This window comes from Urocampus carinirostris, chromosome 7 (assembly GCF_059441175.1).
Source record: "Urocampus carinirostris isolate Australia breed hairy pipefish chromosome 7, RoL_Ucar_1.0, whole genome shotgun sequence".
NCBI classification, from domain to species: Eukaryota; Metazoa; Chordata; class Actinopteri; order Syngnathiformes; family Syngnathidae; genus Urocampus; species Urocampus carinirostris.
In genome coordinates this window covers 22,533,945-22,550,531 of record NC_142355.1, presented here as the reverse complement: position 1 = coordinate 22,550,531, position 16,587 = coordinate 22,533,945, and the positions used below count along the sequence as shown (strand labels likewise).

The 16,587-nt window shown below is 36.6% G+C and overlaps 1 protein-coding gene across 1 annotated transcript; it reads right to left on the bottom strand.

The window, feature by feature from the left end:
- Positions 1-600: 600 nt before the first annotated feature.
- Positions 601-5,329, bottom strand: LOC148362697 (uncharacterized). The gene is made up of 7 exons (XM_088340455.1): positions 5,305-5,329; positions 5,133-5,221; positions 4,852-4,976; positions 3,711-3,800; positions 3,247-3,412; positions 1,386-1,496; positions 601-1,116 (listed from the first exon to the last, which is right to left on the bottom strand). The coding sequence occupies exons 1-7, from the start codon at positions 5,315-5,317 to the stop codon at positions 601-603; spliced, it is 1,110 nt and encodes a 369-aa protein (XP_088196581.1). The 5' UTR covers positions 5,318-5,329.
- Positions 5,330-16,587: the final 11,258 nt, after the last annotated feature.

Sequence of the window (16,587 nt, the reverse complement as noted above, 5' to 3'; positions counted from 1 at the left end):
CCTGATTTCCATGTTGACTTTGTTGTTTCTGTATAAGGCACACATCCCTCCCCACGCTCTTCCTACCATTTGCTATTGGTGACACACAACCAAATATGCGCATACAAGTTGACCTCATGATTCAGTGTTTTATTTTAAAGTTGTGAATTTGGCCTGGATGCGGGTATATACGGGAGAGACAATATCTACATGAGGAGAAATTCTGCGTTTTTAGTTCTGTGCTTGAGACAGTGCCAGTGTATTCAGTTGTATTTTATTGGTAAATGTTTCTTCATTTTCCTCATGTAGGTTTCGGATCAGGTGATGGTGTAATGGTAGTCTGTAGTTTCCACAGCCCTTTGAGACTTCTTGGGGTAAGTGCTAAACAAATGACAATTGACAACGCAAGGAAAGCAAGAGTACTCCACAATTGGAGTACACTATAATTGATGATATGCATCTATAAAGTAGCGTAGTGACACATGAAGTAAAAACGTGATTTGAATTACCAAATTGTAGCCATTACACGTTACAGTACTCGCTGCCATGAAACTGAAATTATGTTCCTAGAACGCTTTGCTTTGTAGTACGTTTGGCCCATCACTAGCCAGGGATGAACCCTTAGATGTCATTTTGAGAAATGGGGCTTCTGTAGGCTTCCACGTGTACCTCGACGTGCACTAGGTCACGATGGTGATGTGGTGTGTGTGGTGTGGTTTCTGGGTAGGTACTGTGGAGGTTACCAGGCTTACCAGCCAGGAAATAGATAGAGTCATGAGAAAGGTGGTCAGCGCTATGGGTGCTTTGAGGTTTTGTGCACGTGTTTATCTTCTCTGGCGTTCGTGGCCTGTTTTTATTTGCAGAACAGCTTGATCGTGAAGGGAACTCTGCCAAGTCAAGCAGAGAAAACTCTGGTGCAGACAGAGGACATTGTTTCCTGGTGTCCTGATCCAGTGTGGTGAGTTTTACAACTCTCTTTCCAGTAGCACTGAGACAAATGTCCGTATGTACAGGCTGCTGACTTGCTCGGAAGTCCCTGGTCTCCTTCTTTTGAAACTGAGCGTACATCATCCTGTTTGGGTTACTAGCTGGACAGGTTTTATGGTGCCTTCCCCTTCTTTGCACTGGTGGTACCTCCTGTTTTGGATAACACATTTGTATTATTATAGTTTAAATAAATATATTTTTATTGCTTTTCTATCATAAGCATATTGCTATTCTGTGTTTTTTCTTGGTTTTGCGTGCGCGCTTGTGGCTGACAAAAAGGCACTCTTAACCTAGCATACCCATGAAATTTTTTTTGCTTTTATGGGGTATAGCTAAACTGAAGTTTTCTGGTACGATGTGCAGAACACAAGTTAGAGAAGCCTTGATAGAGACATTAGGAGAACCAAAATAAATCTCACATCAAGTGTTCTTTCGCTCTTTGGCTCGAAAAGTTCCTGCTCTGAGTTTCTTTCCACTTTGTTCTCAGCGTGCGACACATTCTGAATCACCTCATATATGCTTTCTGGCGCCTAAAAAAATACAATTTTCAGAAAAAGGAGGTAAAGGATCCATTTCCAAACCTTTACTTCTGAAGGTTATATACACAAAATATAATGACACATTGCTCCAAAAGTAGTTCCGCTAGAAAATAATTTTGTTAAATTGTTATTTCTTGCCTTTTTTATTGGTATAATGTAAATTTTTTCAATTAAAATTTATAAAAACAATACTTAAAAAGAGTAAAACAATTTGATATTGCAGATATTGTAGATTAATATAATTATTTAACTGGAAATAATTATTAAAACACATTTTTTTTTAAAGTATTTTTTCAAAATAAGTTTTAAAAATAAAAATAATCGATTATTTTAACTTTTTTTCTTGTTTTATAAGGTTTGTTTCCCAATTTTTAACTGGATTATTTTACGTACAACAGCTACCTCAATTAATTCAAAATAATTTATTAAGTACAACAATTTTTTTTTTTTTTTTTAAACAAGGCCAAGTAGCTTTCGGTAAGGTTAGTTTAAAATTGTACAAATATGGTCAGTTTAATAAAGAAACATTTTGACTTTCAGATTTTGCATCTTTGGATTTCAAAATAAACCTGTAAAGTGTTTAAAATATATTTTCTTTGTAAGTATAATTTCTTGTATATGTTGTGGGCAAATGACGAAAGGTTGGCTGGCTGCAGATGATCCCTATGCCATATTTGAACACCCTGATGTAAAGTTTAGTTTAAGTTTATTTCAAAAACAAAAAAATGACATTAAATGAAATAAAAATTCTATCAATTAAATTACCATATTTTGCAGGCTATAAGACAGACTGAACCATATGTCGCATGCAATTCTGACTACTGTAAGAGCTAGGGCTGCAGCAAAAGAAAAAAACACAACATTCTGAAAAAATATTAGTATTTAATAGAGTACAAATATTATTAAATCTTGTGTCTCCATTACAATTATTTGAATAATTCATAAATGGTAACTGCAAGTAATAGCGATGCATCGTAATCATGTAAGCCAGACGCGGCCCTACTTACGAACAAGATATTTGTTCGTAAGTTGCTTCAGTGCTATATTTTGTATGTTTAGGGTTTGTATAAGTATATCTAAGGCTTGTATAAGTAACCTATATTTTTTTTGTACTAAAAAAACAAACATTTCATCAAATAATGAGCTCTACAGAGATAAATAAAGTTAAGTGTAACTTACTTTTGGAAGATAAGCTTCAAGAGGTCATCCTCCACGTTAAAGAATGTCCGAAAAAAAAAGCGATCCAACCAATTTCTCAACCGCATCAAGCTTTCTTATTCCACTTTTGTTTCAAAAGAAACGTCTCGCCTCTTCTTTACACTTTACACCAACCATATTGATTGGATGCACAAGATATTAAACAATAAAAATGTCAAAGTTCTTAGTGCGCTGGAGATAGTATGGACATATTATGGACAGTATAGGATGTTTACACACGAACGAGGAAGAGGAAGCAGATTTTTTTCATTCCAGGTGGATGCTGGGTGACCTCTCACAACGCGTCAACACGCCAGTAGCGGCAGAAAAAAGCACTACAGTAATGTTCTGAACTCGCAAAAAGCGACAGAATACAAAATCTAACTTACAGCAATGTCTGGATATTTTTTGACATCCCGAAAAAAATGTTAGTATCTGCCGTTTATCGTAAGTCGAATGGTCGTAAGTAGGGGAGCGTCTGTATATCTAATCCTTGTGAATCCGCTTTTCAGATAGCCTGGGAAAATACGATAAATTGGGTTACCTCAAAGTATGACGATGAAAGATACTCTCCAAAAGGCTGGATGGGCCATGTCTTGTAGTGCAGAATGAGATCGGAGAGTGTGTCATGTCCTATTGCGGCTCCACGGAGCACAAAGAGTCCAGTGTCACTTTGTTTGATCACAAAGTGTCGACAGCGATCGCGGCCTCTGAAACGGTAATAATCTTGACTGATGCCTCAGAGCGGTATAATCATGTTACACATAAGAAGATCGGGAATTCAACTCACAAGTGGAGTATGTTGTTTTGCGATAATTATCCAATTTTGGATCATGAAATGAAACCATGTGAAAATGAAAAACAGAAGCTACAAAGCTATTGCATGTTAAATAATTGTTTCCTTATTTATTTTTGACAAACGGGTCTATGTGACCCGTGATGGAACAGGAAGATGGCAGATCAACTTTGGTCACTTGTAGACTCTAAAAATCTTTACAATATCCTCACCTATAAGAAAGAACGTATCCGATGGCTTTGTCACTGACACGGATGAGGAAACAACCTTGATCCTTTTCTTTGAGGATTTCTTCCGCATCCCTGTAAGACAACCATAAAGAGTTAAAGCACAAATCATTTAATTCAATTCTCCTCGGGTTGTTTTATAAAGGTAAACTACACATTTGCACTCTTAGTGAATGAGAAAGTAAGTCCAGTCAAGTGCCTTCAATATCTGCATTATTAGAATTAGAATTGTCTCTTTTATCACATGGTTTCTCTGTGCCCTAAGCCGCTTTCATTCATTCATTTAATTGTAATCATTGTTCTTTGGGGCCTTGTTCTGTTAGGGAGCAACCATGCTTTTGATGATTATTTTAGGGGAAGAGGAAGCAAGGTTTAAATTCGTAATACCCTGGCTATACTAATAATGTGTAAATGAGAATCAGAATGAGAATTTTCTCTATTGTCGTTGACAACAACATAATGAACACAACAGGTTTAGACATGGCACTCAAAGATAAACTTTCCTAGGATAGCACTATTTAAATACTCTATACAACACGCTACAGTGGGTATCAGCACGTCACATTGGGTATTTGTATATTGTATTCCTTTTGCTTTATTATTGTATTTTTCTCAGCGAAGGGATGCTGCTGGAAATGTGAATTTCCCTGCGGAGATGAATAAAGTATCTATCTATCTATCTATCTATCTGTCTGTCTGTCTGTCTGTCTGTCTGTCTGTCTGTCTGTCTGTCTGTCTGTCTGTCTGTCTGTCTATCTATCTATCTATCTATCTATCTATCTATCTATCTATCTAAACAGGTAATAAAGACTTAAAAGAGGAGCATTAGATAAAAAGCATGTTTTGCATAAGCAAAAATATGTACAAGGTAGTGCTTGGAGACTAGCCTAAGTTGCAAGTGCATCCTCACAATAGTGCAATGGAAAATAGTTCAATAACATTTAGCAGAAACAAAATTCTTGTTACAGTCGATATAAAAGATATGAATATCCATTTTTCTATACATAGGCAAGATATCATGTGCCTTTGATTAGGATGGAGATAGCTTAAAACAATATCCTAAAATCAAAATTGTATTCAAACAAAACATGAAAAACATTAAAATTCAAGCAGTTAAAGGTCTTACTTTCTGGCAACTACACCCACAAACCAATTGGGGGAGCAGCCATCTTGAGTGATTTGGAGCTCTCGAGTCTCAAGGAACGAGTTTGGAGACGGATGGCAAAGCAATTGTGATGCAGGTTCGTTGTTCTGTGAACCCATACCGACATGTTTTTATTCTTCACAGATTTTAAACTATTTTCAAATATGCCAAGTGAATGTTTTTCTCAACCCCGGAAATGTATGACGCATGGGCTCCCCTCGGTTAAACTTTTATGTCGATGGAGACTATGATATAGTTCTTACCTTAACAGCAAACCTCCAGCAGCTTCTCAAGGACTTTATCCACCTTGATTGACAACAACCATGCCATCTGGATGTTTTTTGTACAGATTCTAGAACAACAATTGAATGTATCGACGATATAATTCCAATCCGAAAAAAATCGCCAACAATGAAATATATGCTGTACCTTTACCTGGAATTGGCATTACGTGATTTGTATCAGCAAGTGTCTCTGCAAAGCTCTAGCGAAAGAGCATGTGGAACACCTATAGATGTTTGACACTTATTTTTCCGCTTGTGTGCAAAGCTGTTGCAGAACGTCTCTTATTTGCATCATAGACAAACGTAAAGCGCGAGCAACGGAAAGTCAAGTGTGGTTTTTGCGAGGGCGTCAGTCGGTTCGCCAGCGGAGGAGTCTGACCTCAAGGTCGATAGTTTACTGTGACAAACAATATTTTCCTTTCGTGTATACGATAATTGCAAAAAACAGGAAAACAAACTTACATGGAAATAATCACATTTTTGCACTGCAACGTACAACCAAATATAACTTAATTGATGTGAGAAGTACTCACCAGTATTTTCAATAAAATTTCTGAGGCGCAATGAGCAGCATCATGATGTTCTGCACCATCTAAAATCTTGTTGGAAAGTGTCACCTATAGTAATGGAATTACAATTTATAACAGCAGCACAAAATTACTTTTTAAATGTGATCTTCTAAGCAACTAGCGTTTCATTATCCACAACATTAACGTTGACTTGCAACAACAAATAATAGAACATGTGCACATATCAAACCAAAAATATACAAAGAAAATTTGAATATGAACACCTTTTATGAGGGTGGTGAATCTGACTAAAATGAATAGTATCGGGGAGAGCCATGTTACATGTTTTTTTCTTTATTTATGACCATCCATCTCCACCTGAATCTTAATAGCAACACTCATCTAACTCCCTTTTTACGTAATACATTTGTGTACAGTTTTTTTTAATTAACAGTTTTGGATCTGTAAATATTTTAGAATAGAATAGAATAAATTAGAATAGAATACGATAGAATATACCCCCTGCCCGCCTCGACTCCATAGGCATCAGAGCTTTCAGCCGCTCTGCCCCCCAGCTCTGCAACTCATTGCCGCCTGACCTACGAAATTCTGCAACCGTCTCCGCCTTCAAATCCAGACTCAAAACGCACCTCTTCAGACTTGCCTTTTCTTGACCATCTGCCTCACATACCGTTTTATTCTCTATTACTTGCTTGTTTTACTTTTGTTTTACTCTTTCCTTTATTGTTGTGTCCTACTATATGTACAGCGACCTTGGATGTCCTGAAAGGCGCTTCAAAATACAATGTATTATTATAATTTTTATTATGAATAGAATAGAATAGAATAGAATAGAATAGAATAGAATAGAATAGAATTGAATTGAATTGAATTGAATTGAATTGAATTGAATTGAATTGAAATGAAATGAAATGAAATGAAATGAAATGAAATGAATTGAATTGAATTGAATTGAATTGAATTGAATTCAATTGAATTGAATTGAATTGAATTCAATTGAATTCAATTGAATTCAATTGAATTAAATAGCTATATCTATTGATCCTTTGAATGTGACATCACGTTGCCTTCCCCTGCAAAAAGAGAGCCATGACGGACAGCAGGAGCACCCAAGCAGATAGCAGTGAATCAAACGGTTGAAACAAACATCAACAACAACAACAGAAGAATAAAACAAAAACTTTTTACAATAGTGTTTCATGATTTGCCAATTGCCCTCACCTGCGCTCACTCGTTCTGCCCCAGCTGCCACTCGTTCCCTAATTAGACCTCCCCCTATTTAGGCATTTCATTCTCGTTCACTCCTTGTCAGTCCTTTAGCGAACCTCCGCACATGCAAGGCAAGCATTTTTGACTCTGGCTTCCCGCTCCTCTCCGGTTACCTGACTTGTTCCGATCTCCGACCACGCTCTGTCTCCCGTTCCGGCTGCCCGACTTGTTCCGATCTCCGGCCACGCTACGTTCGCGAGGGCTTCCTGCTCGTCCTGCCCAGAGAGCACCAGATTGCTGTCTTTTTCCTCTCGCCCTGACTTACCCGATCCCTTAATAAAGCATTGTGTGAAACGTTACGCATTTGGGTCCCCTGCTTGTACCGGTCGTGACATGGTGATTTTTTTTGCTGTGCCAACCAGAAGATGACGACAGAAGACAACGATGTGTATCTGAAAATCAAACGGAGGGACTGATAGCCCTTGAATTATTCCAGGATTTGCAGCGAGTATTTTTTACAAGGTGCGATTGATGATTTTCAGAGTAATTTTATGTTAAGTAGTCATGAGTCACGTTATAGACACTCAATATAATATGTTAGCAAGTGCTAATCAGCAAACATTAGTGGCTTACCGTTGTCATTCCTTACAACGTAAATGTAGTTAGCTTTTATTGCGATTAACCAGTTATTCAAAACAGTAATCTTCAATATACATATATTGAAAAGTGTTATGTGCTCTACCATAATGCTTATTACTCAGAAATGAACTGTCAAATGATCAACGTATAAAACAAGAGACGAATGAACAGAAGATAAAACGTCATTTTGGCAAAGTAAATGTTTTCAACTGTTCTATTACATCCCTACAAAATTTAGATACCAAGCGGTTTAATAACGTTTACACGAGGGGGACATTTCACGCTGGAGGTTCATAAACGCATACCACCTATGAAGAACTGGTAAGTATACAGACTTTTATAAGCTTTCCGATCAGCACCTGTGTATGGGGATACTCCATTAAGAATATGGTGGTCAGTGTTGGGAATAACTGGTGTTATTTTTTTCAGTGATGAAGTTATCTAACTCGTCACTTTTTCTGGCGTTACAGCGCCATTATCGTTACTGACGGTCAAAAGTGGTGCGTTACTTTGGCTGCAGAAAGCCAATAGCGGCATGTCCCCGCACAACTGACGTGGTTTTCCTCTGCGCGGGTTTTTGCTCTCTTCCTTGATCATTACATCATGCCTTTTGGGATCATGTAGCCATTTAAAATAGCGAATACCATTCAGTTAGATAGCCATTACTCATAAAGTTTTTACTAATGCTCTGAAAGAAAAGGCGAATTGGTGAATGCAGCAACCGACTCATGTCTTTGCCATCAAATCGGCTCGTAGAGCCGTTTCTTGGAAGTCAGAGCCAGCTACCCACCAATCGAGAGCTGATTCCCTTTGAGATTCTATTTTTCTCTTGTAATACTCAAAATGTATTTTTTCAGGGACTCTGGGCTGTTTACTTTAAACTTGTTGTGTATAGAAAAGGTTAAAAAATGTATCTTATCTTTTTCTTTGTCGATTGAAAATAATTTTAATTTATGTTCCTTTTGTTTTTTAGTGTTAATGTTGAAGTGTTAGTTTTACTCTTTTCTCACCTTTTTAAGTCAGTCATAGTAATACATAATAAATAGGAATATATTGATTAAACAACAAAAACAACCAGAAGAGCCATTTGGGAGCCAAAAGAGCCCGCTCTTTTCAGTGAGCCAAGCCGAAAAAGACGGTTCTTGGATTTCCATCTCTGCAACGGACTATTCGAGTTAGATTTAATTTATTAAACTCACTCTATATTGTTTACTGCTGATTGTTATTTTATTATATTGTTTGCTGTTTATTTTGGTTGCCCTCAAAGTGTAGGATCAATCTGTTGCTAGTTAGGTGCAATAAATATTACAAGGTTCTGTAACACAACTACCTGTCTGTTATTCACTATTCACCTGACTTGCGTACCGTTCAGAAAATTCAAATTCTTTGACATACAACTTATTTTTAAAGTAAAAGAAATAGTTACTTTACTTGGTAACTTGTTACTTTTACTATAGAGTAACTCAGTTACTAACTTACTTACTTTTTAGAAGAAATAATGAGTAGCTATAACTAATTACTCTTTTAAAGTAATGTGCCCAACACTGATAGTGGTACTGATTATGTGGACTGAAGTCAGGCAGACTGGACAATTAGTTTAGCTGTGTGAATATGCCAGGAGAAGGACTATATGGCTCGGAAGCTAGCATTGCTAATGCTATCCTCAGATTCTCTGAATAGCGCCTCTTGGGCTTTCGGACAAAGTAAGCCACTTCATCTGCAAAAACAAAATAAATCTTACATCAAGTGTTCTTTCGCTCTTTGGCTCGAAAAGTTCCTGCTCTGAGTTTCTTTCCACTTTGTTCTCAGCGTGCGACACATTCTGAATCACCTCATATATGCTTTATGGCGCCTAAAAAAAGAAAATTTTCAGAAAAGGAGGTAAAGGATCCATTTCCAAACCTTTACTTCTGAAGGCAATATACACAAAATATAATGACACATTGCCCCAAAAGTAGTTCCGCTAGAAAATCATTTTGTTAAATTGTTATTTCTTGCCTTTTTATTGGAATAATGTATATTTTTTCAAGTAAAATTTATAAAAACAATACTTAAAAAGAGTAAAACAATCTGATATTGCAGATATTGTATATTAATATAATTATTTAACTGGAAATAATTATTAAAACACTTTCTTTTTTTAAAGTATTTTTTCAAAATAAGTTTTAAAAATAAAAATAATGGATTATTTTAACATTTTTTCTTGTTTTATAAGGTTTGTTTCCCAATTTATAACTGGATTATTTTACGTGCAACAGCTACCTCAATTAATTCAAAATAATTTATTAAGTACAACAATTTTTTTATTTTTTTTAAACAAGGCCAAGTAGCTTTCGGTAAGGTTAGTTTAAAATTGTACAAATATGGTCAGTTTAATAAAGAAACATTTTGACTTTCAGATTTTGCATCTTTGGATTTCAAAATAAACCTGTAAAGTGTTTAAAATATATTTTCTTTGTAAGTATAATTTCTTGTATATGTTGTGGGCAAATGACGAAAGGTTGGCTGGCTGCAGATGATCCCTATGCCATATTTGAACACCCTGATGTAAAGTTTAGTTTAAGTTTATTTCAAACACAAAAAATGACATTAAATTAAATAAAAATTATATCAATTAAATTACCATATTTTGCAGGCTATAAGACAGACTGAACCATATGTCGCATGCAATTCTGACTACTGTAAGAGCTAGGGCTGCAGCAAAAGAAAAAAAAACAACTTTCTGAAAAAATATTAATATTTAATAGAGTACAATTATTATTAAATCTTGTGTCTCTATTACAATTATTTGAATAATTCATAAATGGTAACTGCAAGTAATAGCGATGCATCGTAATCATGTAAGCCAGACGCGGCCCTACTTACGAACAAGATATTTGTTCGTAAGTTGCTTCAGTGCTATATTTTGTATGTTTAGGGTTTGTATAAATATATCTAAGGCTTGTATAAGTAACCTATATTTTTTTGTACTAAAAAAACAAACATTTCATCAAATAATGAGCTCTACAGAGATAAATAAAGTTAAGTGTAACTTACTTTTGGAAGATAAGCTTCAAGAGGTCATCCTCCATGTTAAAGAATGGCCGAAACAAAAAGCGATCCAACCATTTTCTCAACCGCATCAAGCTTTCTTATTCCACTTTTGTTTCAAAAGAAACGTCTCGCCTCTTCTTTACACTTTACACCAACCATATTGATTGGATGCACAAGATATTAAACAATAAAAATGTCAAAGTTCTTAGTGCGCTGGAGATAGTATGGACATATTATGGACAGTATAGGATGTTTACACACGAACGAGGAAGAGGAAGCAGATTTTTTTTCTTCCAGGTGGATGCTGGGTGACCTCTCACAACGCGTCAACACGCCAGTAGCGGCAGAAAAAAGCACCACAGTAATGTTCTGAACTCGCAAAAAGCGACAGAATACAAAATCTAACTTACAGCAATGTCTGGATATTTTTTGACATCCCGAAAAAAATGTTAGTATCTGCCGTTTATCGTAAGTCGAATGGTCGTAAGTAGGGGAGCGTCTGTATATCTAATCCTTGTGAATCCGCTTTTCAGATAGCCTGGGAAAATACGATAAATTGGCCTTACCTCAAAGTATGACGATGAAAGATACTCTCCAAAAGGCTGGATGGGCCATGTCTTGTAGTGCAGAATGAGATCGGAGAGTGTGTCATGTCCTATTGCGGCTCCAAGGAGCACAAAGAGTCCAGTGTCACTTTGTTTGATCACAAAGTGTCGACAGCGATCGCGGCCTCTGAAACGGTAATAATCTTGACTGATGCCTCAGAGCGGTATAATCATGTTACACATAAGAAGATCGGGAATTCAACTCACAAGTGGAGTATGTTGTTTTGCGATAATTATCCAATTTTGGATCATGAAATGAAACCATGTGAAAATGAAAAACAGAAGCTACAAAGCTATTGCATGTTAAATAATTGTTTCCTTATTTATTTTTGACAAACGGGTCTATGTGACCCGTGATGGAACAGGAAGATGGCAGATCAACTTTGGTCACTTGTAGACTCTAAAAATCTTTACAACATCCTCACCTATAAGAAAGAACGTATCTGACGGCTTTGTCACTGACACGGATGAGGAAACAACCTTGATCCTTTTCTTTGAGGATTTCTTCCGCATCCCTGTAAGACGACCATAAAGAGTTAAAGCACAAATCATTTAACTCAATTCTCCTCGGGTTGTTTAATAAAGGTAAACTACACATTTGCACTCTTAGTGAATGAGAAAGTAAGTCCAGTCAAGTGCCTTCAATATCTGCATTATTAGAATTAGAATTGTCTCTTTTATCACATGGTTTCTCTGTGCCCTAAGCCGCTTTCATTCATTCATTTAATTGTAATCATTGTTCTTTGGGGCCTTGTTCTGTTAGGGAGCAACCATGCTTTTGATGATTATTTTAGGGGAAGAGGAAGCAAGGTTTGCATTCGTAATACCCTGGCTATACTAATAATGTGTAAATGAGAATCAGAATGAGAATTTTCTCTATTGTCGTTGACAACAACATAATGAACACAACAGGTTTAGACATGGCACTCAAAGATAAACTTTCCTAGGATAGCACTATTTAAATACTCTATACAACACGCTACAGTGGGTATCAGCACGTCACGTTGGGTATTTGTATATTGTATTCCTTTTGCTTTATTATTGTATTTTTGTCAGCGAAGGGATGCTGCTGGAAATGTGAATTTCCCTGTAGAGATGAATAAAGTATCTATCCATCTATCTATCTATCTATCTATCTATCTATCTATCTATCTATCTATCTATCTATCTATCTATCTATCTATCTATCTATCTATCTATCTATCTATCTATCTATCTATCTGTCTGTCTGTCTGTCTGTCTGTCTGTCTGTCTGTCTGTCTGTCTATCTATCTATCTATCTATCTATCTATCTATCTATCTATCTATCTATCTATCTATCTATCTATCTATCTATCTATCTATCTAAACACGTAATAAAGACTTAAAAGAGGAGCATTAGATAAAAAGCATGTTTTGCATAAGCAAAAATATGTACAAGGTAGTGCTTGGAGACTAGCCTAAGTTGCAAGTGCATCCTCACAATAGTGCAATGGAAAATAGTTCAATAACATTTAGCAGAAACAAAATTCTTGTTACAGTCGATATAAAAGACATGAATATCCATTTTTCTATACATAGGCAAGATATCATGTGCCTTTGATTAGGATGGATATAGCTTAAAACAATATCCTAAAATCAAAATCGTATTCAAACAAAACATGAAAAACATTAAAATTCAAGCAGTTAAAGGTCTTGCTTTCTGGCAACTACACCCACAAACCAATTGGGGGAGCAGCCATCTTGAGTGATTTGGAGCTCTCGAGTCTTAAGGAACGAGTTTGGAGACGGATGGCAAAGCAATTTGATGCAGGTTCGTTGTTCTGTGAACCCATACCGACATGTTTTTATTCTTCACAGATTTTAAACTCTTCAAATATGCCAAGTGAATGTATTTCTCAACCCCGGAAATGTATGACGCATGGGCTCCCCTCGGTTAAACTTTGATGTCGATGGAGACTATGATATAGCTTCTCAAGGACTTTATCCACCTTGATTGACAACAACCATGCCATCTAGATGTTTTTTGTACAGATTCTAGAACAACAATTGAATGTATCGACGATATAATTCCAATCCGAAAAAAATCGCCAACATTGAAATATATGCTGTACCTTTACCTGGAATTGGAATTACGTGATTTGTATCAGCAAGTGTCTCTGAAAAGCTTTAGCGAAAAAGCATGTGAGAACACCTATAGATGTTTGCCACTTATTTTTCCGCTTGTGTGCAAAGCTGTTGCAGAACGTCTCTTATTTGCATCATAGACAAACGTAAAGCGCGAGCAACGGAAAGTCAAGTGTGGTTTTTGCGAGGGCGTCAGTCGGTTCGCCAGCGGAGGAGTCTGACCTCAAGGCCGATAGTTTACTGTGACAAACAATATTTTCCTTTCGTGTATACGATAATTGCAAAAAACAGGAAAGCAAACTTACATGGAAATAATCACATTTTTGCACTGCAACGTACAACCAAATATAACTTAATTGATGTGAGAAGTACTCACCAGTATTTTCAATAAAATTTCTGAGGCGCAATGAGCAGCATCATGATGTTCTGCACCATCTAAAATCTTGTTGGAAAGTGTCACCTATAGTAATGGAATTACAATTTATAACAGCAGCACAAAATTACTTTTTAAATGAGATCTTCTAAGCAACTAGCGTTTCATTATCCACAACATTAACATTGACTTGCAACAACAAATAATAGAACATGTGCACATATCAAACCAAAAATATACAAAGAAAATTTGAATGTGAACACCTTTTATGAGGGTGGTGAATCTGACTAAAATGAATAGTATCGGGGAGAGCCATGTTACATGTTTTTTTCTTTATTTATGACCATCCATCTCCACCTGAATCTTAATAGCAACACTCATCTAACTCCCTTTTTACGTAATACATTTGTGTACAGTTTTTTTTAATTAACAGTTTTGGATCTGTAAATATTTTAGAATAGAATAGAATAAATTAGAATAGAATACGATAGAATATACCCCCTGCCCGCCTCGACTCCATAGGCATCAGAGCTTTCAGCCGCTCTGCCCCCCAGCTCTGCAACTCATTGCCGCCTGACCTACGAAATTCTGCAACCGTCTCCGCCTTCAAATCCAGACTCAAAACGCACCTCTTCAGACTTGCCTTTTCTTGACCATCTGCCTCACATACCGTTTTATTCTCTATTACTTGCTTGTTTTACTTTTGTTTTACTCTTTCCTTTATTGTTGTGTCCTACTATATGTACAGCGACCTTGGATGTCCTGAAAGGCGCTTCAAAATACAATGTATTATTATAATTTTTATTATGAATAGAATAGAATAGAATAGAATAGAATAGAATAGAATAGAATTGAATTGAATTGAATTGAATTGAATTGAATTGAATTGAATTGAATTGAATTGAATTGAATTGAATTGAATTGAAATGAAATGAAATGAAATGAAATGAAATGAAATGAATTGAATTCAATTGAATTGAATTGAATTCAATTGAATTAAATTGAATTCAATTGAATTCAATTCAATTAAATAGCTATATCTATTGATCCTTTGAATGTGACGTCACGTTGCCTTCCCCTGCAAAAAGAGAGCCATGACGGACAGCAGGAGCACCTAAGCAGATAGCAGTGAATCAAACGGTTGAAACAAACATCAACAACAACAACAGAAGAATAAAACAACAACTTTTTACAATAGTGTTTCATGATTTGCCAATTGCCCTCACCTGCGCTCACTCGTTCTGCCCCAGCTGCCACTCGTTCCCTAATTAGACCTCCCCCTATTTAGGCATTTCATTCTCGTTCACTCCTTGTCAGTCCTTTAGCGAACCTCCGCACATGCAAGGCAAGCATTTTTGACTCTGGCTTCCCGCTCCTCTCCGGTTACCTGACTTGTTCCGATCTCCGACCACGCTCCGTCTCCCGTTCCGGCTGCCCGACTTGTTCCGATCTCCGGCCACGCTACGTTCACGAGGGCTTCCTGCTCGTCCTGCCCAGCGAGCACCAGATTGCTGTCTTTTTCCTCTCGCCCTGACTTACCCGATCCCTTAATAAAGCATTGTGTGAAACGTTACGCATTTGGGTCCCCTGCTTGTACCGGTCGTGACATGGTGATTTTTTTTGCTGTGCCAACCAGAAGATGACGACAGAAGACAACGATGTGTATCTGAAAATCAAACGGAGGGACTGATAGCCCTTGAATTATTCCAGGATTTGCAGCGAGTATTTTTTACAAGGTGCGATTGATGATTTTCAGAGTAATTTTATGTTAAGTAGTCATGAGTCACGTTATAGACACTCAATATAATATGTTAGCAAGTGCTAATCAGCAAACATTAGTGGCTTACCGTTGTCATTCCTTACAACGTAAATGTAGTTAGCTTTTATTGCGATTAACCAGTTATTCAAAACAGTAATCTCCAATATACATATATTGAAAAGTGTTATGTGCTCTACCATAATGCTTATTACTCAGAAATGAACTGTCAAATGATCAACGTATAAAACGAGAGACGAATGAACAGAAGATAAAACGTCATTTTGGCAAAGTAAATGTTTTCAACTGTTCTATTACATCCCTACAAAATTTAGATACCAAGCGGTTTAATAACGTTTACACGAGGGGGACATTTCACGCTGGAGGTTCATAAACGCATACCGCCTATGAAGAACTGGTAAGTATACAGACTTTTATAAGCTTTCCGATCAGCACCTGTGTATGGGGATACTCCATTAAGAATATGGTGGTCAGTGTTGGGAATAACTGGCGTTATTTTTTTCAGTGATGAAGTTATCTAACTCGTCACTTTTTCTGGCGTTACAGCGCCATTATCGTTACTGACGGTCAAAAGTGGTGCGTTACTTTGGCTGCAGAAAGCCAATAGCGGCATGTCCCCGCACAACTGACGTGGTTTTCCTCTGCGCGGGTTTTTGCTCTCTTCCTTGATCATTACATCATGCCTTTTGGGATCATGTAGCCATTTAAAATAGCGAATACCATTCAGTTAGATTGCCATTACTCATAAAGTTTTTACCAATGCTCTGAAAGAAAAGGCGAATTGGTGAATGCAGCAACCGACTCATGTCTTTGCCATCAAATCGGCTCGTAGAGCCGTTTCTTGGAAGTCAGAGCCAGCTACCCACCAATCGAGAGCTGATTCCCTTTGAGATTCTATTTTTCTCTTGTAATACTCAAAATGTATTTTTTCAGGGACTCTGGGCTGTTTACTTTGAACTTGTTGTGTATAGAAAAGGTTAAAAAATGTATCTTATCTTTTTCTTTGTCGATTGAAAATAATTTTAATCTATGTTCCGTTTGTTTTTTAGTGTTAATGTTGAAGTGTTAGTTTTCCTCTTTTCTCACCTTTTTAAGTCAGTCATAGTAATACATAATAAATAGGAATATATTGATTAAACAACAAAAACAACCAGAAGAGCCA

Coding starts and splice junctions, on each gene's coding strand:
- LOC148362697 (XM_088340455.1), bottom strand. Junction 3,413..3,710: donor GGATACGTTCTTTCTTATAG/GTGAGGATATTG, acceptor TTACCGTTTCAG/AGGCCGCGATCGCTGTCGAC. Junction 1,117..1,385: donor AGAGCGAAAGAACACTTGAT/GTGAGATTTATT, acceptor TATCCAAAACAG/GAGGTACCACCAGTGCAAAG.